Source organism: Pseudonaja textilis, chromosome 1 (assembly GCF_049901715.1).
Source record: "Pseudonaja textilis isolate UNSWEBS1 chromosome 1, rPseTex1.2, whole genome shotgun sequence".
Lineage (NCBI taxonomy): Eukaryota > Metazoa > Chordata > Lepidosauria > Squamata > Elapidae > Pseudonaja > Pseudonaja textilis.
In genome coordinates this window covers 186544571-186569419 of record NC_141990.1, presented here as the reverse complement: position 1 = coordinate 186569419, position 24849 = coordinate 186544571, and the positions used below count along the sequence as shown (strand labels likewise).

General features: G+C 40.1%; 1 protein-coding gene and 1 long non-coding RNA gene across 3 annotated transcripts in view; one reads left to right on the top strand and one right to left on the bottom strand.

Annotated features, from left to right (window-relative positions):
* Positions 1-7585, bottom strand: part of SP3 (Sp3 transcription factor) — a 20263-nt gene extending 12678 nt beyond the window's left edge. Inside the window, exons 1-3 of one of the 2 annotated variants that reach the window (XM_026697042.2) lie at positions 7136-7585; positions 6554-6708; positions 6172-6273 (exon numbers count right to left, since the gene is read on the bottom strand). In XM_026697042.2, the coding sequence (XP_026552827.1) occupies positions 6172-6273; positions 6554-6708; positions 7136-7142 (264 nt within the window). In that variant the 5' untranslated portion in view covers positions 7143-7585. Of the gene's footprint in view, positions 1-6171; positions 6274-6553; positions 6719-7135 lie in introns of those variants that run through there. The other variant, XM_026697041.2, reaches the window with a different exon arrangement.
* LOC148127966 (uncharacterized) lies at positions 6111-24849 on the top strand. Its single transcript, XR_015740751.1, has 2 exons — positions 6111-6235; positions 21349-24849. It is a non-coding gene; the product is annotated as an uncharacterized LOC148127966 (long non-coding RNA).

Sequence of the window (24849 nt, the reverse complement as noted above, 5' to 3'; positions counted from 1 at the left end):
CTGCAGGCCGGATCTGCACCCCCCCGGACTTGAGTTTGACACCCCTGACATAGATGATCCCCACAGAGAGGACCCAAGAAATTCCAACTTTAAACAAAAAATAATTTAAATTTATTACATATGGGCACTCCATCTCAATTTTTGTTGGCATTTTCCCTCGATTTGGATATCTTGCAGAAATGTGAATAAATCGTATGTGTAACCTTGATTATTTCAAGTTGGTAATTACTGATGTACTGTATGGTCAATTCAAATTTTGTGGTCAAGAGAAAATACGTTTACAAAATATTTGGTTATTAAATTTTAGCCACCCATCTCTCCTATTATATTACTCTGGGCAGCAAAGTAAATAAAAAGGAGGGAAATATGTCACAGTCTAATAAATGGAATTATGCATTTTGACACATCATATAATAGATAACTAAGGAAATAAAGGAAATGTATATTTGCCTTTAATAATACATTCACAGAAATGGAAAGGAAACTAAAACTGTATTTATATGTTAATAGTATCAGCACACATAGATCTGAATCCAGATTTCACATTCTATAACACATTCTATTTCTAGGTCAGTGGGATCTGTCCTGCCGAAGAAAGCAGGTACCCTTTGCCAGTTTCTTCCCTGTGCAGCTGCTTGAGTTTTCTAAAATGTGTTTCATATATAAGTGTACAATTAAAACACCCTAACTTTTTTCAGCTATTGATCTAAAGTAGCATCATGACTTAACTTTTTCATTCCTTTCTCAAAATGGCAGAGCTCCTTATTGCCAGCAAGTAACTAGTATTTTAAGCCACTCAGTCAAAGAACACCTTAGCAATTTATGATGCTTGTTTTGTCCAATAAAATGCCATAATTCTGAAACTTGATATTTTCCTAGGGTTTTTTTTATATAGCCTATTGTTTTTACTATTAGAGGTGGTAATGGATGTACAAATCTGCAATATTGTTGATATGTAAAAGAGAGGAATCTGTATGCATATGGCAAAAGTATATCCTTCCTTTTATTTGTCATTAACTTCATTTTCAGGAGGTCCTTATATCCATTCAGTGTACCTCCCCTAATTCAGAAATCATCCCAATCACATTTATATGGATTCTATCTTACCATCACCAATGTCCAGAGCAGCATAGCTAGAAGGATAAAGGAAGTTCCTTTCACTATAGTGATCTTGATTCAGTAGACCTGGTATAGGTTCTCCTTCACTATTAGCAGCAGGAAACCAAGAAAGCTGCCACATATAAGGTCTCTACCGCAACTTTCCAATCAGTGGGCTACCAGGAGTATACTCACGCACTGAGTAGCTCACCCAAAGAGATTATGTGTTGAGGATTGCAGAGTGGAGGTCAGCAACCAGAATAACTTGTGAGGGTTTAAAACCAATGTTAATTTTAAATAGCCATCCAAGATCCATCTTCCCAGAACATCCCTTTCTTGAGAGGGTTATTTTTAAAGTAAGCCCTAAAAGGCTGAAAATTATAGCTTTCATTTTTTAATGACAACATTGCTGTTTCCTTCATAGCTCCCCAAGGCCACTGGTTTTTTTTTTTTTTTTTGCAATATCTTCACTCTACCCTATCTCACACAATACTTCTTTTCTAAATTATCATGAACGAGGGAATGAGTCTTGAGTTCACAGAAATTGGAGGAAAAATTATTCCATTTTTTACTTAGTTAACTATTACCTATGCAATCAAAGAATTGTAATTAACTCTAGTTCTTGTTCAACCAATCAATATCAAAATGCACTTTGATATATTCAGAACTGCACCAGTACAAATTTCATTTGCTTAAATTAGCTGCTATGTAAGGAAGAAATATTCATTTGTGTACAACTTACATTGTCCAGAAGAAAAAGGCAAAAATAGGCGAAGATGCTTTTTGTGATTATTTTACAGAGATATTATTAACATAAGGTAATGTATTAAACAAATTGATTCTATGCTACATTGAACAATCTTACATGAACTCTTTGTCTCTGAGAATGATCAAGTTATCAGAAGCTACTTGAAACCAAAAGCTTTAGCTATATTTAAGCATAAGAAAAGTATAAACTTCTTAATTGTAACATCAGAACCTAAATCAGTTGCTTAACTTATACAAGATGCCACTAGTCATTATTTTGATAGTCATTTATTTTGGGGTATGTTTATATCAGATTCATGATTCCATAGTAAAGATTTAAGCAATCAGTCTTGAATGACCCAGTATGTCTTTGTAAGAACACATACTTAAAATTGCTATATATTGCCACTATGTAATTGGGACAAGTGCACACAATTAAAATGTATGATAAATATCATTAGATTTAACTCCCAAACTAAATGTATTCAATTAGAAGCAAACCCCATCAAGTTCAAATGAACTTTGCTTTCTTATTAAGCAATTCTAAATCATAATGCAAGAAGACTTTAAATGCATTGATTATGGCATGTAAGTCATATACTGTACTTCCCTTACTGATAACATTAATCAGAAATCAAATTTCCATTTGTAGGGTGGGATGATTTAATCTACCCTATAGTATTCCTGGATCCAGCTCTGGATGATGCCTGAAGCATGCATAACTTCCTGTCCAACTTCAAAATGTAAAAAAAAAAGAGCAGAGGTGGAGAAAATGGCACAGATGAGGGGAAAAAATCAATACAGGAAGTAAACAATAGAATTAATTAAATAGATGAATTACTTATGACAGAAAGCTAGATTATAACACAACAAACAAATATGCACACATGTAAATCAACAAAAATAAAGGCAGCAAAAGTAGTTATAGGAAAATATTTAGAAACAGTTTGACTAAAAACTACAAGCAATTAATGCAAGAAGTGTGCTGTTATTTTTTCTAACACTTGTTAAAATTACACAAAGAAACACCTAAAGTGAGCTGCTGTAAATGTGTGTGCATTGTATTATATTAATTATATTGATACCACCCTTTTTATTAAATTCCCAAATGCCTTTCTATCAAAAATACCATGTACCACAGCTCCACATATGCTCCAGCCTGACTCAAATTATTTTTTAAAATAGAGATAAATAGAGATAACACCATTAAAATATACCAGCAAAACTGTCTGGAAACAATGAATTTAAATCACTAATTCAGCAGCGGACCAAGCATGTCCACAAAGGCCATTTGCATAGGGTATAAGGAGAACTCTCAGCAGATGTAGATGAGTAATCAGCACAGCTGTTTTAGAAAGGAAGACATATGCTTCTTATTTGTTTCCAGACACCTTGCAAAGGACACCTCATAGAATAAAAAGGTATTTAAAAAAAAATCAAGTCACCTTCAAATTGGTCTCAACTCTTACTGAGACGTACATGGTCACATTCACAATTTTTCCATGAGATATGGAAGTGATGTACCACTGCCTTTTCTGGGATGCTTATTTTAAACCCCTAGTCAGCCTGCAGCACTAGATTTCTCAGATGATCTCCCATTCACTAAGATGAATCCTGCTTAGCTTTCTAAATTACTGAAAGTTAACAACAGTCAAAGCAGGGTCTAAAGAAAGACATGTATCACTATGATCACCTACAAGGTCCCTCCCAACTCTGATTATCTGTTATCTGATCAGGTAACAACAGTTGCAAGATCAATCACAGTATAGTAATATTGGTTGCTGCTACTACCTGCCACTGAAAGCTAGGCACATGACTCCAGAGCTGAATCTAGGAACATGATCAGATTTCAAGCAGCACTGACCTGAAAACTTGTCCGCTGCAGACTGAATATTTGTTTCTCTAAATTTCTATTTTGGATACTCAGAGACAGTTTTAATTTTTTTAGTTTGATTTGCACATTACAGATAGTTCTCAATTAACATTCTGTCATTTGAATTTATGATCGACCTCCCCAGAGCTACTTATGACCAATTTCCAGAGTTACAATGACCGCACACATCCCTGCAGACATGTGACCACATTTTGGATTCTTGGCAACCAGCTTATCTTTATGGCCATTCACAGCATCCATGATCATGCAGCTATGATTTGTGACATTTTTTCTGTAAACGACCATGATCCTAGCTTCGAATCTGGTCACATGATGCCTCAAATTACAACTGCAATGACTTACCATCATGGGATTCACTTAACAACTGCCATAAAGTGGTTGTAAAATTATGTCTGATCTTATGGATGTCATGACTTACAACTGAAATTCTAGTCCCAGTTGTAGTCATAAGTCGAGTACCTGAACCTATCATTTACTGTCTATTGAGTTTTGAGCAAACTGAAGCTGGAAGAACAAACACTAATCACAATCAGTGGTGGGATTCAAATTTTTTTACTACTTGGTTCTGTGGGTGTGGCTTGGTGGGTGTGGCAGGGGAAGGATACTGTAAAATCTCCAGTCAGAGGTGGTATTTGCCGGATCTCTGAACTACCCAAAATTTCCGTTACCGGTTCTCCAGAACTGGCCAGAACCTGCTGAATACCACCTCTGATCACAACCATTATTTTATTTGAACCCATTTTTCCCATTACATATTTACATAAAACCAGAAATAAGTTGATAATAGTTTAAACTTGCCAATGGCAACCTTTTTTTCCTGATTTTTTTCATGTACCTCTTTGCAACTTTTGGTCCTGAATTCACATAATAAATTCCCAATTTTCTGCTTTAAAAATCATAACAAATTCTGTAGGCCAAGACCACATTTAGGTTGAAAAATTTCAATAATCATGTCAAAAAAACTCAATTCAGAGTCTTCAGCTGCCTAAAAGTCTGAGACCACGCTGTGTTATTTTTTTTTCACTATGTCACATTTAGAAGGACGTGTCTGAACATGTAAAACACCTGGCTTCATTCCAGGCTCTCACACTAGCTCACAAAGGCTGTGGAGAAGTGATAAACTTGGAAGCATATATTACTTTTCTATTGTGCTAAAGAGATAATACTTGTTTGCTACCTGAAGTTACTATGCTTAGTATGTTTTTAAGTTACAGCAAAGTTGATAACTTATAGTATAGTTACAGAAAAGTGTATAAACTAAGAATTAAATGACAACTGCATGGAAGTATAAGAGTCACAAACTGTCATGGGATCATACTTCCTAGGTATGTTTATTGAAAAGTCCCTACAAATGTCACAGTACTTGTACAGACTATACACAAGATTGCAAACTTTGAAAAAAAATACAATTAGTCCCCCACCCCTTTTAATATAAACCCTGAAACCTATGAAACATGAAGTTTAGAAAACTCAAAAATGGTGCAATTTTCATTCAGGATCAGGGTAGTGTTCACTACCATATTTCAACATTAAAAGCCAGCCCTTCTGCTTTTCTTGCACAGATAAATTCCTGAGACATGAACTAAACAAGCCATCCATCAAGAAGTTATTTCACCCATCGAATGTAATCCTTTCCTCATTCAAGTTGGCAAAACCATCAACTCCCCCCCCCCCACAAAAGCCTTTCAGATGTTCCTAATAATCTCAAGGGCTTAAAGCCCTCTCAAAGGAAACCCCCCTCCCCAAAGGACATAAAGAGAGGCCAAGCATTAAGGAGGGGAGGGGGGAGAAAAAAACAACTTCTGACTACTTTTATCTTCCACGATCTGCAATGCACACCCCGACCCAACCCAGAAACAGCCTTCAAAGCAGCTCTCTCGCTTCCGCTAGGGACTACTGACTCCTTTTTTTTTTTCCAAACAGCCATTTTACACGCTTAAAGTGCATCCTGTCTTTCAGCCCAGCCTTCATTTTGTCTGATTGTGGGGTTCCGGGGGGCACAGCTGACAGTCCAGGAAGGAGGAGGGAAAAGAGGGTTGTTCGGGTTTTTTTTTTCCAGGGACCAACTCCCCCCCCCGTTTATCTCCGATTTGTTGGGGGAAACCCGCCGTCTTCCCGCCTCCCCACCCCCGTCGAGAAGCAGGGAAAAGGCGCCGCGGCGAAGAGGCGAGGGGGAAGTCCCAGCGCCGCCTCCCTCCTCCCTCAGGGAGACCGGCTCCTCCTGGAGAGGCAGGGGAGCCTGGGGACCCCTCTCCGGCAGGTCGGCCTTGCGATCGTCCCTCCCCCGGGCGGGCGGGCAGTACGATGCGGTGTCTCCCCGTCCCTCCCCCCGGGCGGGCGGGCGGGCAGGCGGGCGATCTGCGCCGTCTCGCTCTCCCTCTCAACCCCCCCCCTCCGGCAGGCCGTGCGAGCGCGGCGGGGCGGGCACTTACCGCTCCGGCAGATGGAGAAGCGGCGTCGTCCTCCTCCGGTGACGGCGGCCCGATCTTGCTGCAGGTAGCCGCCAACAGCGCCAGCGGCGACGGCTGGGTGTCCTATACGCGGCGGGCAGGCCGGGGACAGAGAGAAGCGGGAGGGGAGGTTAGAAGGGCGACCCGCCCGCCGGCCTTCTTCTTCTTCTCTTGCGCCGCCACCGCCTCCCTCCCCCTCCTCCTCCTCCCTCCGGACAGCGCGCGCGGCGGGGGCGCCTGCGAGTCCTGCGCTCGCGACGTGTCACCGGGCAGCACGCGGGCGGGCGGGAGAGGGGGGGGAGGGTGGAAGAGGCGCCGCGGGGGAGGGAGGAGGCGTCGGCCAGCCGCCCGGCTCCGCGTTTACCTGGGGAGTTCCGGCTTCGTCAGAGGCGTCGGCCGAAGCGGCTGCCGAGGCCCCGTTTCCCTGCTGCAAATAGTCGCCGTGGGGGCCGCCGCCGCCGCCGCCGCTGTCCACGTCCAAGGCAGCCATTTCCTCTTGTTTCACGGGCTTCTCGGGAGCTGCGGGCATAACGGGGAAGCGAAGGCGCGGGGGGGAGGAGAGGAGAAAGGCGGAGGGAAGCGGGGAGTGTGGGGGGGGTGGGCCGGTTGTCGGGCGGCGGGGGGAGGGGAGGGGGAGGAGAGTCACTGACTGGAGCGCTTGCCCCCTCCCTTCCCCATCGCCCCAGCGCTCCCTCCCGCGCAGAGGAGCCCGCCCTGCTCTCCTCCTCCCGCCCGCCAAGCGCAGCCCTCCTCCTCCTCCTCCTCCTCCCTCCGTGCTGCCGCCGCCGCCGCTGCCCCTGCCCCTCTTCTCCCTCCTCCCCCTGGCTCTGCTCCTCCTGCTGCTGCTGCTCAGTGCCGCTCGAGCCACACTCCCAAGCAGACGCCCGCCCGCCCGCCGGACCCGGGAGCAAGAGCAGCAGGAGCCGCCGCTGAGGCCCGTACGTACCCGTCATGGCGTGGAGGAGCCAGCGGCCAGGGGCGCCTTCTGCCGACTTGGCAGGCGGGGAGGGAGCGAGAGAGAGAGAGAGGCAGGCAGGAAGGAAGGAGAGCGAGCGAGCGCTGGCTGGCTGGCTGGCGCTCTCTCTCTCTTCCCCCCCCCCCCCGCCCGGCGCGCGCAGGCCCCGCTTGCGCCGCTGCTGCTGCTGCTGCTGCCACTAAGGCGAGGCGGCCGCGGCTGCTGCCGGGGACATGCTTATGGTGAGCTCGGGCGGCGGCGGCGGTGCTGCTGCTGGTGGAGGTGGCGGCGGCGGCCTGGAGCCCACTCCGGGGTTTTCCCCTATTTTGATTGACGGTGCGAGGAAGCCGAAAGGTGGGGCTTGCAGCAAGGGAAGAGGGGGCCCGGCCGACTCCGCCGCCACCACCACCACCGCCTTGCCCGCCAGCCCGGAACTTCCGCCTTCCCAAGACGCTCCCGTCAGCTGATTGGCTGCGGGCCGCCGAGCTCCGCGCCGTCACTGGCTGGACCGGGCTGTCGCTCCTACGCTGAGGGTGCCCCCCCTCCTCCTTTGCCGAGGTGGCTTCCTGTTTGCCAGGGTTTGTGTGAGAGACAATGAGCGCGGCCTTCTCGGAGGCGTCCGCGCTGCGGGGGAAAGGAGACCGGGGTTTTGGCCACCTCGCGGCGGGGCAGGCAGAAGCGGGACCGCTCCCCTCTAAAAGACACCCGTAGAGTCGGTGTTAAAGTGTCCTGTTAAGGCGGAGGGCGAGCGCTTGCTCTGTCCACCTCTGATTCCCCCCTTTGCCCTGCGGAAGGGCCGGGACCGCTAGGATGGGGTTGCCTCGGGGAGAGATTGGAAACTTTGCTCTCTCGAGTGCCCCATGACTGCCCGCGACAGCGGACTCAGGGCGGAGGGAAAACGTGGAAGCCGCGCAGCCCTTGCGCTCTAGAAAGGATAAGGAGGAAGAAGCGCGCAGGAACACAAACCTCCCCATGAAAAATCTCAGAGTGGCCGAGTTGGGCCCGCGGATCTGCCTCAGACCCCAAGGGTCGTTTTCTTCGCGTGTTCTCTAACGGAGCTGGCCTTTCTATCCCTTTGTGTGTGTGGTTTCTTTCTTTTTTTAGCCATTGTTTTTTTTTAAATAATGCCCCAGTTCTCAGATTTTTCAGAACAATCTGTCACGGAGGTTTAGTGTCTTCAGTAAAGAGTGTAGTTATACACGTCAAAGTTAGAAGGACTTACCTTGATAAAACGAAAACAAAAGGCCTAATCCACATTTTAAAACCGAATGACTGAACTTCCATTGGGATTAATACTTCTGAATTGTTCCTCTGAGGAGCAATTACATTTCAGTGAACTCTGAAGAAATAACCATTGGTTCTAAGTGTTCTGCGGTTAATTCTCCAGTGGTGAAAAAAATTTCATTTTTAAAAAGTGAAATCTTGGCTTAATAATTTTATATCTACATTGAGTTTTTCCATTGCTAGAAATCCCACTCTAAAAAAGTATACCATAACCTCCATTTTAGGCATTTTTTTAGTTACTGAATCTTACTGAATTTCATCTGGACTTAACCCTGAAATCTCAATCTGCCATGAAGAATGCTGTGTGTTTACTTGGCATTAAGTGGGTCATAGTCTAATTCTAAACCTGTTCCTTGAAAGCCCCCACTTGTTGAGGTGTTAATTTGCTGCTGTTTTGGTTTTGTAAACAAGATCACAAAGCTAGATAAATATTTAGCATTCTTTTATATAGACTATCATCTAAATCAATGGTTCTCAACCTCAGGAATTTTAGAGATATGTGGACTTCAGCTCCCCAGGCAGTATATAAAGTAAAGATCAATTTTAAAAGTTGCATTATGCGTATTATCTCAAGGAGAGACCCAACCTGGAATTAAGGGGAAATTTCTTGACAATCTCAAATAGTTGGGCTAGAAGATCTCCAAGGTCCCTTCCAATTCTGTTGCTGTTATTCTGCATCTGATATCACACATAGCATATTAGCTAAAGAAACTTAAAACAAGTTTAACCCACAGCTCTAAGAAAGTCAGTCTAATGAGCATACCACAAAGAGTTAAGGAAAAACTCTTGTTTAATTCAAAATGCCAGCAATCTTATTGGTTGCACACTGGTAATCCAGATACAAGATTGGAAAGAGCTTTTTTTTTTTGTATTTTACCAGATTAAAAAAAATATTGTAAAGTTTCCCTCCCTAAATAGCAGTGAAGGGAAATATTTGGAGGACATTCTCAGTGTTTGAAATGAGGTACCTCCAACCTTCTAGGGCTGTAAAAGATTGGGGTAGCTTGCCCATTCATTCACAAAAGGATTGCTATTTGGGGCATATTCAGAGAGAATCAATTTATCACAATACTAACTACTAACTCTTCTAGTATGCCCCACCCATGCCATAGGATACTTCTTACTCTTATTACTAATGCTGCTATTTGGGGAAGGGGGCTATGAATACAATTCCAAACTACACAGGTACAGCTCTCCATTTCTATATTCTTCTTGTTTTGTAATTAAAATTTTTATTTTTAATGTAAAAACATAGGATTGGGACCTGGGAAACCAAAAGAAAAGTTACTGAGTATATTAGCATTCTTGAGCTCCACATGCAGATGCCAGATCTAAATAGGCTGAGGATGCTGAAGATGATCCATCAGTTTATATTGTATCTTTCCAAAGTTGAAAATTTCTGACTTGAAAACTGAAGCCATCAAGAAAATGGAAGGCTAACATAGTGATGGATTTCCCTTCCAAGGTTGAAGGCTGATCTCAGGAGGGAAAGTGATAATCCCCAAGAGTTGTAGTGTGGTAACATTTTTGTTTTAGTAATCCTTTGTAGTTTATGTAGATCTGTCTAACATTTCTACTGTATTTCATTCAATGTTCCCAATTTTTTTCTTCTCTCCTACTTTTACCATCATAAATTACTTCAATATGAAGTAATGTCTGCCTTTTTTAAAAATGCCGATCTTGAAACATCTTTAGAAAATGAGGCTGAGGGAATACTGTCCATTTAGAGCTGCCAAATATGTTAGATAAATACCACATCCTGCCATATGTGTTTCATGGAACAAGCTGATTACTAAGGAAGATGGGGATTGCTCCTTATTGCTCAAAGTAACATCTACTATAATTACAACTTTCAGGAATAGTTTCATGTGTTTCAAGTGGTTACTTCATTACAATATCAAGGTATATTTACTTTATGAATATCTTGTCCAAAAATAAATTTAGAAATAAGTTTGACAGTGATGCAAAGACAAAATTTAGTTGCATTACATGCAAAACACCGTCCTTTTAAAAATTCAGAGTGAAGAATAAGTACAATAACAAATCTAAATAATCCAAAAAAGAATAAAAAGAATATGAGTAGTCCTCTGTTATAATGTTATTTCTAACAAATAAATTGATAACTTGTATAATATAAATATTGAAACAATAGACTTTTAAAATAGAAATTTTGTATTTATGCAGTTTACATAGTGATAATATAAATGGATTTATCAACAACAAAATAATGTCCAGCTGGAAGCAGTTCCTGGAAATTTGAGGTAAAGAGAGCAAGAGGAGGCTTGGACCATATGTAGTTATCCCCATCTGTCAACAAACATAAAATGAGCAATTTCTGCTGTCTTCAAAATCAGAAAAAAATGGAATAAAAAGGAGATGCCTGCTCCCATTGGAGACACATTCAAAACCTCTGAAATCTTTCACACCATAGAATTCCCTGTCTTTGCTATAGAGAAAAAGGACTTTCACACTAAGTCTAATATATTGCTCATGTTAAAAGTCAACATAGATAATCTTTGAGGTGTATCAGTCAAAGGTTTTTTTCAAATCTGTTTATTATGATCCATAATATTGAGACTGAAAAAAACAGCTGCTACTACAGCATGGTTGCATTTTTCCCATCGGACACATGATTTCCAATATATTCCTCATAATTTTAATGCAAAGTTGGGGGAAAATGGCTATGGAAAAGTTCCTGAACAGGTAGGATGGGAGGGAAAGAGAAGACTTTTGTCCAGCAATCCTATTGAATATCATTGCTTCCTTTTTACAGACTTCATTCTAGGATGTGAAAAATGTCATGTGTACAAACTGTCCCATGTATGGAACAGCTAATTGTGGAATGGTTTGTATTTGCATTGAAATGTGTGTTTGGTTTTGGCTTGGGCCAAAACGTGTATTCTAGACAGAAGTGTTTTAAAAGGAGTGAGGGAGAGCAGGAAAAAGCGAAGGATATAGGTATCCTGCAGTAAAACTCACCCGTTCCCTTTCTGATTTTATAAAGGGTTTCCTTTCCCTGCTTCCCCTTAACCATCACCATTGTCTTTACTTAAAGGAAGGCATTGGGGAGGCTGCTACGTAAGCCATGCAAGAGTAGAAGAGAGAGGCATGCCAATCTTGCTGTCCTCACCCAGTTAGGCCTCTAGATGTTTTGTTTTTGTTTTTTTTATTATTTTTGTTTTCAGTTGAAACCATGAACATCTGGAGTGCTCCACAATTCAATTTTGCCAAACTGTAGCCTTCCTGGAATAGCTCAGCAGAGCTTCTGAGACACATTATTTTCAGTTTGAAACAAAACTTAATGTTTTCTGCATATTGCTATTTCATTCTCCTTCCCAGAAATCTGGGTAATGTTTTTGGCTTCTCTCCCCTAACAGACTATTGACTGTGAATATTGGGGGAAAAAATAGGTGGAGTACACAGGAGCTTCCCATGAAGCAATAAGAGTGTCCAGAGCCTTGTGTGGGACACACCCACATTTTAATGATCAAAATGGGGAAATCACAGTATTCCTTCCGTATTTCTACCAATTCTTGTATCATGAAAGCCGGCTGAGTGACTAAGATAGTCATTCTCTTTCTTCTCAACCCACCTCAAATGGTTGTTGGAAAAATAGGAGAAAGGAATATTACGTATGTTGGCCACCTTGAGTAGCTTATAAAAATAATAAATATGGGATAGAAATAAATAAAAATGTGACTAGAAGTTAGATGCTTGTATTAAGGATACAATTTCTAGTACAGTCCGCATACTTTTATAGGAATCCAGATGCCTTCTTCCTTTTATTAGCCGAGGCTTCCCCAAATTTCTTATATTTTACCTACATAAAATCCATCACAGTAGCTGCATAACATCTTTTGAATTTTAATACTCCACCCAATAACTTAGTAAATATTCAGAATGTTGTGTATTGGATGGAATTGTTTGATACATTCACGTTGTCTGTATTTATACTTGAAAAATAATAATTACAATTATTTTACTTTCTCATCTGTTAATCACCTTTTATCCCTCAGTCTTTCTAGTCGAGTCTGCTATTCTCTTATAAACCAGTTTCCTCGTTTCTTTTGCTCTTGTTTCTGGAAAGAAAGATGGACGCATTTCAGTCAATCCTTCAGGGCCATGGATTGAAATCCATGCCTTCCTCTGATCTGTTGTAGAATTCAGAAAGGAGTTAGCAGTTTGGTGCTGACAATGCTACTTTAAGGGACAGAGACAACTTTGGTTCTAGCAGAGAAAATAAAAGAAGTGGCCGCCAGTTGTAATGGGTAGAACTCTCATTGTCAGGATTGGAGGCAGAGAACTTGATACCAGTTGCCTGGGAAATGAGTGGGAGGATGCTGTTGGATATCCCATTGGGATTTGGTTGACTGTTGTGGGAGCAGAATGTAGAACTAAAATATTTGAGCCAGCAAACCGTGTGTTCTTCATTTGCTAGCCTATTACATCTAATTATGGGGATAAATTATCACTGCAGTTAAAAGATATCTTGAGAAAATGAGGAGTGAAACATTTGGGATACTTCTAATCGTCAAATTAAAAGAGTATTTTTGGCAGACTTCCTAAAACAGGGACAATGACTGAAATGACAATTGGATTGTCAACATTAAAGAAAACAGTCTGATACTTGCCACCGTTGAAGTCACAGATGGACTTCATAGATTGATTTAAAGTATGTGGAACACTGCAACTACTGTGGGGAATGTCTATTGCTCTCTGGGCCAAATCAATCTTTATCTTATTTAAATTAATACAGTTAACATACAGATTCAATGTATGAGTGAGTTGGCTCAGGATGCACAATTCCTTTCAATACTGCTACCAGGCTGAAAATATCACAGTGAACAGCTCACTTGATGGCAACTTTATGTGCTGAAAAGGGACTGTTGGGAAGTCAGATTCTCTTGGAATGCTCTTATCATGACATTCCCTCCCCCTCCTCCCCCAAAGTGTGGAGTGGAGTATAACCCTGATGGAGAGAGAGGGTGACTTGCCAGGGTAGATAAACATTGCAGAGTTACAATAATATTTTGGGCACCCTACTAATTCATGATATAAAGGAGGGAGGGAAGAAAGCTCATTCAGACTCGCAAAATGTTGTTCCTACTGTATAGCTAATCTGAATCAATAGTTTTATGCCTCTTTCTTGGTCTGGTCTACCTGAAAGGGTTGACTGCTTCCAAGTCAACAAAATGTTGACGCAATAAGAAATAAAAACAATACTAAAAGCAATCCCAGGCCTAACACTTTCAGGCAAGGGTATGGCTCTTAAAGATATTGAAACATGCTTTTCCCTTCATTAAATCATGATACTAGCTATTAGGCAATTTCTCAGAAGCTCTTCTGAAATCTTTTGAACAAAACATAATGAAAATTCCATCCATTGTTGTTATGTTCCAGTCTATCAGGAAAGCCATTAAACAAACCACATATATACACCAGGAAGTTTAATTTGGTACTCTGCTTAATTGTCCAGCCCCTGATCTTCCTTGCTTTTTTTTCCTGATCTTGTTTGTCATTTCCATTATTCCAACAATACACTTACTGTAATACACTCGTCCTAAGGCATGGCTGCTGTATGATGGTATCTTTTCTAAATATCACTGGCCAACACTATGCACTATTGTATACTGTGGCTGCTGTCTCTGATCCCTCATTGCCCTTAAGCTCATCAAATTACCAATCAATCATATGTTAGCTAATGTATGAAACAGTTGCTGGAGACCTTTTTGTGAGATACTTAACTGCAGTTGGAATTTCTGCATTGCACTTTACCCCACTGTGGTAATATCGGCTATGCAGATAATTATAGGAGGAGGCAAGAGAGTTGGCAACAACCCTGCTGCAGATTTGTTGCAGATGCCTACGCCCCGACAACAGGGGAATTGCTAGGAAGTTCACATGCATTCTCTCCTGCAGCTGAAAGGAGAGGCTCCGTTCCAACTTGAAAGGCCCAGGAGAAACCCTCTGAGTATATTGAAACTTAGGCAAGACACTTAAAATTTCCCTGACGCAGGCTCTGAATGCTTCCATCCTTCTGGTAACCCTTGTAAAATTGCAGGCATTGCTGAAAGAGCAAGATGTACAGAACTACTCACCAAGTAAAATCTGTGCTACTTCCTATTTAGGCAAAGGCTTTTTATACTTTTCTGGATTTTGAATATGAAAATACAGGTGCTGGTATAATTGCTAATTCCAACATTTGGAGTTTATCATATCCTCTGTTGTTGCCAATTCACCGCACTTCAGAAAAGTCCACTGCTTAGGATAATCAAGGACAAGAGCCTGCCTGTTATTCATTGGGCTCCAGAATCCCCTAATAAGGGGGAATATTTGTAACTCGGGGTTGAAATGAAGGGCCGTGGTGCTCTCTGAGCTTGGTTGTTGCAGACATTTCATTACCCAAACTAGGTAACATCATCGATGCTGTGATATTACTAGGACTAGCACTGATGATGTTACTTAGTTTGGATCAGTGGTGGGATTCAAAAGTATTTTACTACCGGTTCAGTGGGCGTGGCTTGGTGGGTGTGGCAGGGGAAGGATACTATAAAATCTCCATTCCCACCCCACTTCAGGGGAAGGATACTGCAAAATCTCCATTCCTTCCCCACTCCTGGGGGAAGGTTACTACTGGTTCTCCAAACTACTCAAAATTTCCGCTACCAGTTCTCCAGAACTGGTCAGAACCTGCTGAATACCACCTCTGGTTTGGATAATGAAACATCTGCAAAAAGCCAAGCTCAGAGAGCACCAAGGTCCCCTCATTTCATTATTCTTCCTATCTGACAGTTTAATAATCACCTTCCCAAATCCTAAAGTGAAGACTTCATTTTGTTCCCTCTTGTTGAATTCCCCAATAGAAAAATGTTGCCAGCTAGTCAGAGGAGAACCAACATCCATATACACAAGATGGTGAATGAGGACAGATAATTCTTTCCCAGAAAGTAATTAATCCTTCTCTATCATTTTCTTAGGGTTTTCCCCCCCACTAAATCAACTTCAACAAACCACCCCCATGCTATTTTTCCAAAAGAGAGGCGTGCACACAGGTTTTGGCAATTTCGTCAAAATAACAAAAGCGGCATTGTGCCACCGCAATACAAGCTCCATCCCTTTCGTAGAAGCATGCACATAGACCGAAGGTGCAGAGCCTGTAGGATGTCAATGTGGCATGTTGTCAATCGACATCCTGACCCTCCCTGCCAGTGGTAGGATTCAAAACATTTTACTACCGGTTCTGTGGGCGTGGCTTGGTGGGCCTGGCAGGGGAAGGATACTGTAAAATCTCCAGTCAGAGGTAGGATTTGCCGGTTCTCTGAACTACTCAAAATTTCCGCTATTGGTTCTCCAGAACTGGTCAGAACCTGCTGAATACCACCTCTGCTCCCTGCCCCCCAGCCATGTTGCCTCTGGTCTTACAGCCAATCTAGGACACGGAGTACTGTTTATTATTTATTAATTAAATTTATAGAGCTGCCCATCTTACCTTGTAACTCTGGCTGGTGCACGCAATGAGAAAAAGCATAATGTCAAAACAACATAATTAAAACCATTACAATTAAAGCAGTTAAAACAAAGATAACAACAAAGAGTGTATTTTAATCCTACACACAATACAGCCTTTAATGGGCTCCACACTAGCACAGGATCCCCAGGCCTAATGGGAAAACCAAGTTTTAAGGGTTAATGGTCAACTGGGGAGAAGAGAGAGAAATGTCCAGTGGGTGGATGCCATGGCAAAAAAGGCTTTTTCTGTATCCTGCTGAATGAAGCTCCTTGGCCAATTCAACCTGCCACATGCCCCTCTTTGCTGGACCTAATGGGACAGGTAGCTTTAACAGGAGAGGTGGTCTCTCAAATACAGCCATTATGATCAAATAATAATAATAATATCAAATAAATAAAAAAATCAAATAATAACCTTTTCATATTAACCTTGGTTAACTAACATCTTTAAATCTCTTGCCTTATGCTTTTAGTGAGAATAATCTCAGTAACCCAGTCTTCATCCTTTTTTCCCAGTAAACTGCTAACTGCTTAATACCTCTGTGTAAATCTTAAGTAGTAACCAGAGGCTGTATTCAGCAGGTTCTGCCCAGTTCTGGAGAACCGGTAGCGAAAATTTTGAATAGTTCGGAAAACCAGCAAATCCCACCTCTGACTGGAGTTTTTACAGTATCCTTCCCCTGCCACACCCACAGAACTGGTAGTGAAAAAAAATTGAATCCCACTACTGGTAGTAACTTAGTAATAGTAGTAACTATTGAACATGAAATGATTACAGTATTTCATTGCCTTGTGTCATTATCCTCACACATTATTCAGACTGCTTAGCTATTGATTATAGTTTGGATTTTGGGCCTCTAGAATGTGTAGGCCTGTTTCATGAACTTTATCACTCGGGTTCCAAAGGGCTGACACTGTAGCACAGAGGTGTCAGGTATGTGGCCCACAACACTCCTGAGTGCAGCCCAAAGCAGATTAAAAGCAGTTGGGTAATATTTAGGAAAATAGAAATACAACAAAACATAACATTACACTTTAAAACTAAGCAGAGATAGTCTTTAGTTACTGACTGTCTTGCGCAGTGATCATTCAGAGTTAAGACAAAGCTTAAAAAATCCTTACATATATGACTATTACCTTGTTTTGCAGTCATGTGATTGTCATTTGCATGTTTGGCTTGCAACAAGAAGAATCAATAGGCAAAAGTAAAATAGTGGCTCCAAAATCACACAATGAAACTTTTAAGAATTTTTAAGGTTAAAATTCAGTTGAAATCACCATTTTTCTTGCTGTGATCAATGGATAGAGAATTAGGAAAGAGTTGTGGAAATTGTTTTTATATACAGTATAATAAGTGCTGTGAGGGTATTGTGTGCATAACAATAGGAAGATTCTCAAATGCCCATGCTCTCAAATGGCTGGTGAAGATGGCAGAATTAGCAGAGATGGCACTTGTCTGATTAGAGAAAGGACAATGACTACCTTTATTAGCTACTGGAAACTCCTTATGGATTTTTTGCAGAAAGAAGAAAAAAATGAATTTGTGATTCGTAGATTTGATGATTGGGAAGGGTAGGTTATGGAAAGAAGGAAGTTATGTTGTAATCTTAAAGAGGGTAAAATACAAAGATAACTACTGTTAAGAAGATTGGAAGCTGCTGCTTTATAACTTTTCTCTCTTTCTCTTTGCATCTTTTTCACCTGCTTATTACTTTATTTAATTTTTTTCTAAAATTTGTATTGTTTAAAAAATTATTTAATAAAAAGTACATATTAACAAAGAAAGCAGAAAATCATAAGTCGCAGTTGAAATAAGACTGAAAGTCTATTTTGGTCACGTGAAAGTTGTGTGTTATTTTATATACAGCCCATAGAGATCTTCATCTACTATTAACTATTTTTTCAGCCCCAGTTTCTGTTGACTTTGACTGTACTGCTATAGGAGACATTGCAAAAGGCAAGGATGTGGAATAGCAGAAGAGCTGCAGGAAGTGACGAGAGAAGGATTAATGCTTCCCTCTGTTGTGTGTCTCATTAAAATTTGCTCTCCCGAAACATGCACTTACACTAAATGGGCCTTCTACTAGCACTCAGGAACACTATGCTGATATCTTCAATGGGACCATCTGAAGTTAAATAAGAAAATAACACATTTCCACTCTTCCTTCCTATTCACTGCAGTCTCACTTCTCTGGATACCCTTGTAGTTTCTATTTGTAATTCTTTAAAACAGCACATTAATTGCTGTCACACAATTTAACATTCCATCCGGCTTGACCCTCTATCACCCAAAGGCAAGTCTGACATTTAAGACTTCATAATTTAAGACTTCATAGTAGCTGCCCAGTGAACGTAGAAAGTCAGGCAGTCACGAATATCATCTCATTAGTGCCCTCCATAGTAGTTTCAAACAATTAATTGCACATTATCAATGGTATCTGTCATAGTGGCTGGTTCCACACTAGTTTGTATGGTGACATGGCCACTTTTTAATACATTCAATGTTTTACATCTCTCTGTCATCCTCAAACCATATGGCCCTCATGCATTAGGAAATACAATGTTTATTCAGCTGATAATCTTTGAGTGGCATATCCAGGGCAAAAACTGGACTGATTAAAAATTATATTAAATTTAACTAAGATGGCCCTTGTGTATTTAATCATTTTCTACTGTCATATTAAAAAGTACAGATTGACAAGAGCATTTGGAAGAGTTCTAGAGTCATCGATTTTTGACCTCAGTTCCACATCAGACTTTGCTTCTGTCCTAGCCACAAAGATTATTTTTAATACTCTCTTGCTTCATGCACTTCGACCCTAGTTTAGGGTGTGGCTTCCATGAGCCCAGGCAGATGTCTCTGTGCTCTGTAATGCATATTATATAGCGTTTAACATTATGGCTTCAATGTAATGGGGCGTGAACAAGAATGACTATACTGTATATTCCAATTTGTTAAAAGGTTTGTACTCAAAGTATTAAAAGTGCATTCAGTAATGTGGATTTTTCTACAAAAGATTGGATCTGATTTTTTCCCTTGTTGCTCTGTACCTATGGAGATTTCACTTAATTTGACTTCTTAAATTTATTTATTTCCCTTCTTTATTATTTTTATAAATGACTCAAGATGGCAAACACACATAATATTCCTTCTCCTATTTTCCGCACTGCAACAACACTGTGAGGTGAGCTGGGTTCAGAGAAATTACTGCCTCAGAATCACCCAGGTGTATGTTATGTTCTGCAAGGATATCCAAAGAGGTTTTTTTTTAATTTGTAACCTAAAGTTTGAAAATTTCAGCTAGGGGACAGTTCTTGTATCATTAAAAAGCACTTAGCTTGCAATCTTTGCTTTGGATAGAGGAGGGTGCAAGAAAAAAATTGACCTTCCCCAATAATGTAATCAAATAAGGAAGAAAAATTAAGTTGAGGGAGACTGAAGTCTAATAGGAAATAGCCTGTTTCCCCCAACCTCAGGGGTGAAAAGGCTATGAGAAATAGCCTTAGCATCGGTGCCATTTGCCTTGGGGGAAGTAAAGTTTTAAAAAAGTGAAATGGGAGAACAAAATGCATGCACACACTTTTTACCCTGGCATGACTAAGCTGAGTTACAGATTCTTTCTCTTCTATGGAATCCTATCTGAGCTTGGTTGTTTGCTTGAAGATATTTCATTAGCAGACTAGGTAACATCTTCAGTAATACCCAAAATACTTTTGGCACTGAAGATGTTATCTAGTTGACAATGAAAAGTCTGCAAGCAGGCAACCAAGGACTCCACCAGTCAGTCGTGAGCTGCACATAGTCTTTGATTTATGACCACAACTGACCCCAGAATTTGTGTTGTAAGTTATTGCAGTTGTAAGTCCAATCATCGCATGACTGGACTCAGTTTTACCACCATTTTTACAATGATTGGTAAGCAAGTCATTATGGTTGTTAAATGATCCACATGGTGAGAACTCTACATTCAGCTTATCCAAAGGGTACAAAATGTGATCATGTGACCACGGAATGCTCCAATCCATTTAAAAAGCAAGCTGGTTGCCAAGCACCTAAAATGCAATCACATGACTGCGGGGGAGGTACGGCAGTTGTAATTTCTTTGGGCAGGTCACAAGTAAACTCCATTGTAACTTTGAATTGTTGTTAAGTGACCAGTCATAGATCGAAGACTACCTACTCAGATATTCTCTTCCAATAGTTTCTCCTGTCAATGATGACTTGGCTGTTGTGATCTAAATTTACATGCATTTAAGCCAAATTTTTATTTGCTTAATAATATGTTTCAGATTTTTAATGATAAACAATAGTACAGAAAAATGATAATATATATGTTAGTTTAAAAATAGCCAACATATTATTTTTGAGTTTAATTTTAAAGTTCTGAATGTGAATGTATATGTTTATTTTTAACATTTCTATTTATAAAATGATGAATAATCCAAAATAAGAGAATTAAAGTATTTATTCTTACTGGACTAATGTATAACTATTTGTTAGGTTACTATTTTTTGTTACAAAACTATTTTATAAATGATAAATATGCCATCTTAAGTAAAAGCCTTGAACCTATGATTATGTGGATCTAAAATAGTCAGAATAGGAAAGCCAGCAGGTAATTCATCACAAATATAATTAGCAGACATTTCAAATGATGTTATAATGTACCGAATCTGTCAAATAATTTCTGAATTGTGTGGATTTGGAGAGCATTTCAAAAAATTAACAGGAACTTCCATCTTCCAGGGGAAAAAACTTGTTCTCTTTAGTATAGTTATTTACAATCTTGTGGCTTTAGGATGAAACAAGAATTTTACCCATCAAGGGCCACAAGCATTCTCCATGTTTCAACAAGCTAGCAGGCCAACTGAGCTGACTTGTTCGTGTCTCTGAGAGGGAGTTTACGTGAAAAAGAGAAATTTCACCCCTACCATCTCTCCCCCACCCAACTGCCAAACAGCACTTTCAACTGGATTTAACTTGCCCATGAATCAGCTTCCTAGTTAAGAAACAGAAATGCTCACCTCTGATTCATAACGCTTCCAGACAAGGCACTCCTAGCACTACGGTATTAAATCCAAAGCCCTTTGCAATTCCAACTTCCATTCTAAATTGTGATTTTCCACTAAGAAAAAAGTGCAGGGAGAATTAGTAGAAAAGCACAAGAGGTTATCAAGGTGGAAGGTGTTACCATTAGAATATTGTGCAGTGACTATAAAAGAAAACTTTTGGAAGTGACCCAAACTTCAGGATTTAGATGGAATCGGGGGGGGGGGGGGGGGGGCGACATTAATATTATTTTCATGTGTACAATTTGCGACATATTGACACATTATCTTTTACATTGAAATTCTGTCCTCTTATCTACCACCACTGCCTTTAAAATAATTTAACAATTTTTTCTTCCTAGGTGACATATTCTTGATACAGTTGGTGGACTTTTCCCAATGTCCTTCCATTGGCCAGGAACAAGCTGCAAACCTAACAAAGACCTTGGAGAAAAGAAGAGCTGCTGTTAGCTCTGTGTTGTAAAGTTGGACAGTATCAAGATTATGGGGTGGTAATTCTGCCAACATTTGTAGTTTCATTCATTCATTCTCTATGTTTTGCTTTTGCTTGATGCAAACAACCTCTAGATTTTAACAGAACAAACACTACCTTCAAAGCATCTATTGTATGGCCTGAACAGAGAGAATTCATTTTCTGGAGTTTTTTTTTCTTTCTTTTCTTTCTTTCTTAAAAAATGTTCTAGGATCCTGTCCTCTGTATACAGTACAAGTCAGAGGTGTCAAACTCAATTTCATTGAGAGGTTGTATTTGGGTTGTCTTTGACCTCAGGTGGGGGAGGGCTGGGGGGGCAGTGAGGGCATGGCCAATTTGACCTCATTTATGTCAGGAGCACCTGTGTGGTAGCCAAGTGCTAAGGCAGGACTTCCCTCAGACCCACCCTCACTCTTCCTTCCCATCTTTCCTTATTTTTCCTTCCTTCCTTCCTTCTTTCTTTCTTTCTTTCTTTCTTTCTTTCTTTCTTTCTTTCTTTCTTTCTTTCTTTCTTTCTTTCTTTCTTTCTTTCTTTCTTTGTTTTTCCTCTTCCCTTTCTTCTTTTCTGTCCCTTCTTGCATGCTCAAACGCAAAAAGGGAAACCTTTATTCTTTTTTTTTTTAGTTTGTTTTGCTAGCCCTCTGCCAGTGAAAATGGAACACAGGAGGGCCGCGATCATGATGGCTTCCTGCAGTCCTCTGCCAGCAAAAGCAGAGCTTGGGGGGCTCACGTGGCCCTCCTGAGCTCCATTTTTTTTCTGGCAGCGGTTCCATTGCTGTTTTCAGGGTAGCCCTGCAGGCCAGATCTAAGCATCCCACAGGTCACATCCAGCCTGTGGGCCTTGAGTTTGACACCCCTGGTATAAGTGGTGTGAAAACTGGCTGTGGAACTCTCCCGTCATTAGGTGGCAGCGTTCTTAACTCTTCTGCCACCCAGAAGTTAGTCAAAGTGCTGCAAATCTGGTAGAGAAGGAAGAGAAGACGAAAAAGGCCTGTTTAATAACATCCAATGTGGAAGCCCCTATGGTCTTTTTCTTTCCAGCTTCTTTGCAATGAACTCAGAACACATGTTGGAACCCAATATTTTATTAGGCAGGTAAGTTTGTAACTAGCTAATCTAATGGCAGTTTTATTTGGAATTCTGTTTGTGCAGTTGTTGCCTTTTCTACAATTTTTGAATTTCCCTTTTCCCCCAAATATCTTTTTGTATTTAGAGATTTAGCTTAATATCTAAGCTAATCTCTTACTAAGTTCCTGAGTGCAAGATGAGGTAGTTGGTTAGCTACCCCTTGTATTTAAAGATTGGCGCTAAATCGTTAAAATGTATTACTTCTGGATTTTAGGGCTGGATGATCCACAGCATTTGCTATTTTTCATAGAGGTGAGTTGAAAAAAGAAGTCCCAAGCCATACTAAAGAGATTCAAGCTAATTTCTAGCAGCCTATCCTAACAACCTCTTGCTGGAAAATTCTTTGAAAAATACTGATTGGTGGGATTTTTAAAGTTACCCTTTTCCCAGTTGGCATCACCTGGCTTCACCTAAATTTGTGTGTGTGTGTGTGTGTAATATATATATAAATTGCATGTCCACCACATAAGGAAAATTATCCCTATTGTTTACAGCCACTCCAACATTTTGAAGAATGATTGTGTAGTATAATCTAGCAGGTGCTAAATACCACCAATGTAACACCTTCAATTGCCACTCTTGCTTAGAGGAAAAAAAAATCCTGATTTCCCCAATTGCCACTTTGGTTCAATTATTGGATTTCCTAAATCACTATTCCAAGCATCTTTTAAACCGGAAAGACAACTCATAATTTGTAAAAAATACTGATTGGTGGGACCTTGTTTCTTTTGGTTGTGTCAAATAATGTTAAATTCTCAAAAATCGTACAGGTAGTCCTCAATTTAACAACCATATTTGGGCCCAAAGTTTCCATTGTTAAGTTATTAAGTGAAAAAGTGCAGTTCTAAAGTGAACTGTGCATGAGGCTAATCTGGCTTCGCCCATTAGCGTTGCTTGTCAGAAGAAGTCTAGGAAGGTTACAAATGGTGATCACATGACCTCAGGACAGTGCAACTGTTCTAAATACATGCAACTTACCAAAGGCCTTCATTTTGGTCACATGACCATGGGGATGCTGTAACAGTCGAAAGTGTGAAAACCAGTCATGAGTCACTTTTTTCAGTGCTGTAACTTTGAGCAGCCACTAAACTAATGGTTGTAAGCCGAGGACTACCTGTATAGGGGCAAATTCTTGACTTTACCTAAGCTCTTGCCAAAAAAAAGCAGTATAACTGGCAGATAGCCCAGTCTATTTCATAGCCCAAAATTGATATAAAAATAATCCTGTAAAAGTTATAATTCTTCAAAAAAAAATTAATTGATCTGATCTGTATTAAAGTTTTATAACAGTCATCAGAAAGACTAGAGGAAAATGCCACCTATCAAAACTATGTTTTTTTAAAAAAATGAAATATTGTATTAGTAAAACAGTATTAATTTATATATGCTGGGGAAATTTTTCATCTAGAAAAATATAATTCAAAAGATTGCCAGCTACTGATATAATATCTGTATCAGTTCTCTGCTTAGTTAGGTGCTCCACTATAAATGGAATTGAATATTTCTGCTTTTTTATAATAGATATTTGGAAGCCCCTCAACCTCCCTCTTACAGATATAAAATCTTTCTATTCTTGTTTTCTTAAAATTGAAACTAAAGCTTTCAGTTGTCTTTGTCATTTCATCAGTACTTTGTCTGGCATTTCAAATGGGGAAGGATTTTAAACAAATTATGTTTGGAAAGGGTCTTCCGGAGCAACATTTTTAGTGAAATGAGGATAATTACAAAACAGTCTCTCTAATGCTTTCCCAAGTTAGGTTTGTTGTATCCACCAAATTTGTACAATCCAACAATTCATTTAAAATAACAAACTGTCAATTTACTTAAGGCAACATTACTCTTTATTGCATAACATTCCTAAATTCTTGAAAATGTAACTACTGATTTGTCAATTATAAGGCTTTCTTAATCCCCTTATTACAAAAAAAATCACTGACAGTCATAGCATAATGAACTTTCAGAAGCAAGAATCACTTTTTTATCATACTTGGGCAGATTAAATTCCAAAATGCAAAATTGCAAAAGGTGTAATCTTGTAAATTCTTCTTGTATATGGAAATGATGAACAACTTTTGGACTTTTCAAATTTGTAGTGACTTTTACTTTTTATTTATTCATATCCTTTTTTGTGTTTGTCCTCACAGCATTGTACGTTCTTTGTTTAATATTTTGCTTAATATTTTTTTGATTGTATAAATTGCTATTCAATTTTTAAAAATCTAAATAAAAATACTGAAACAAA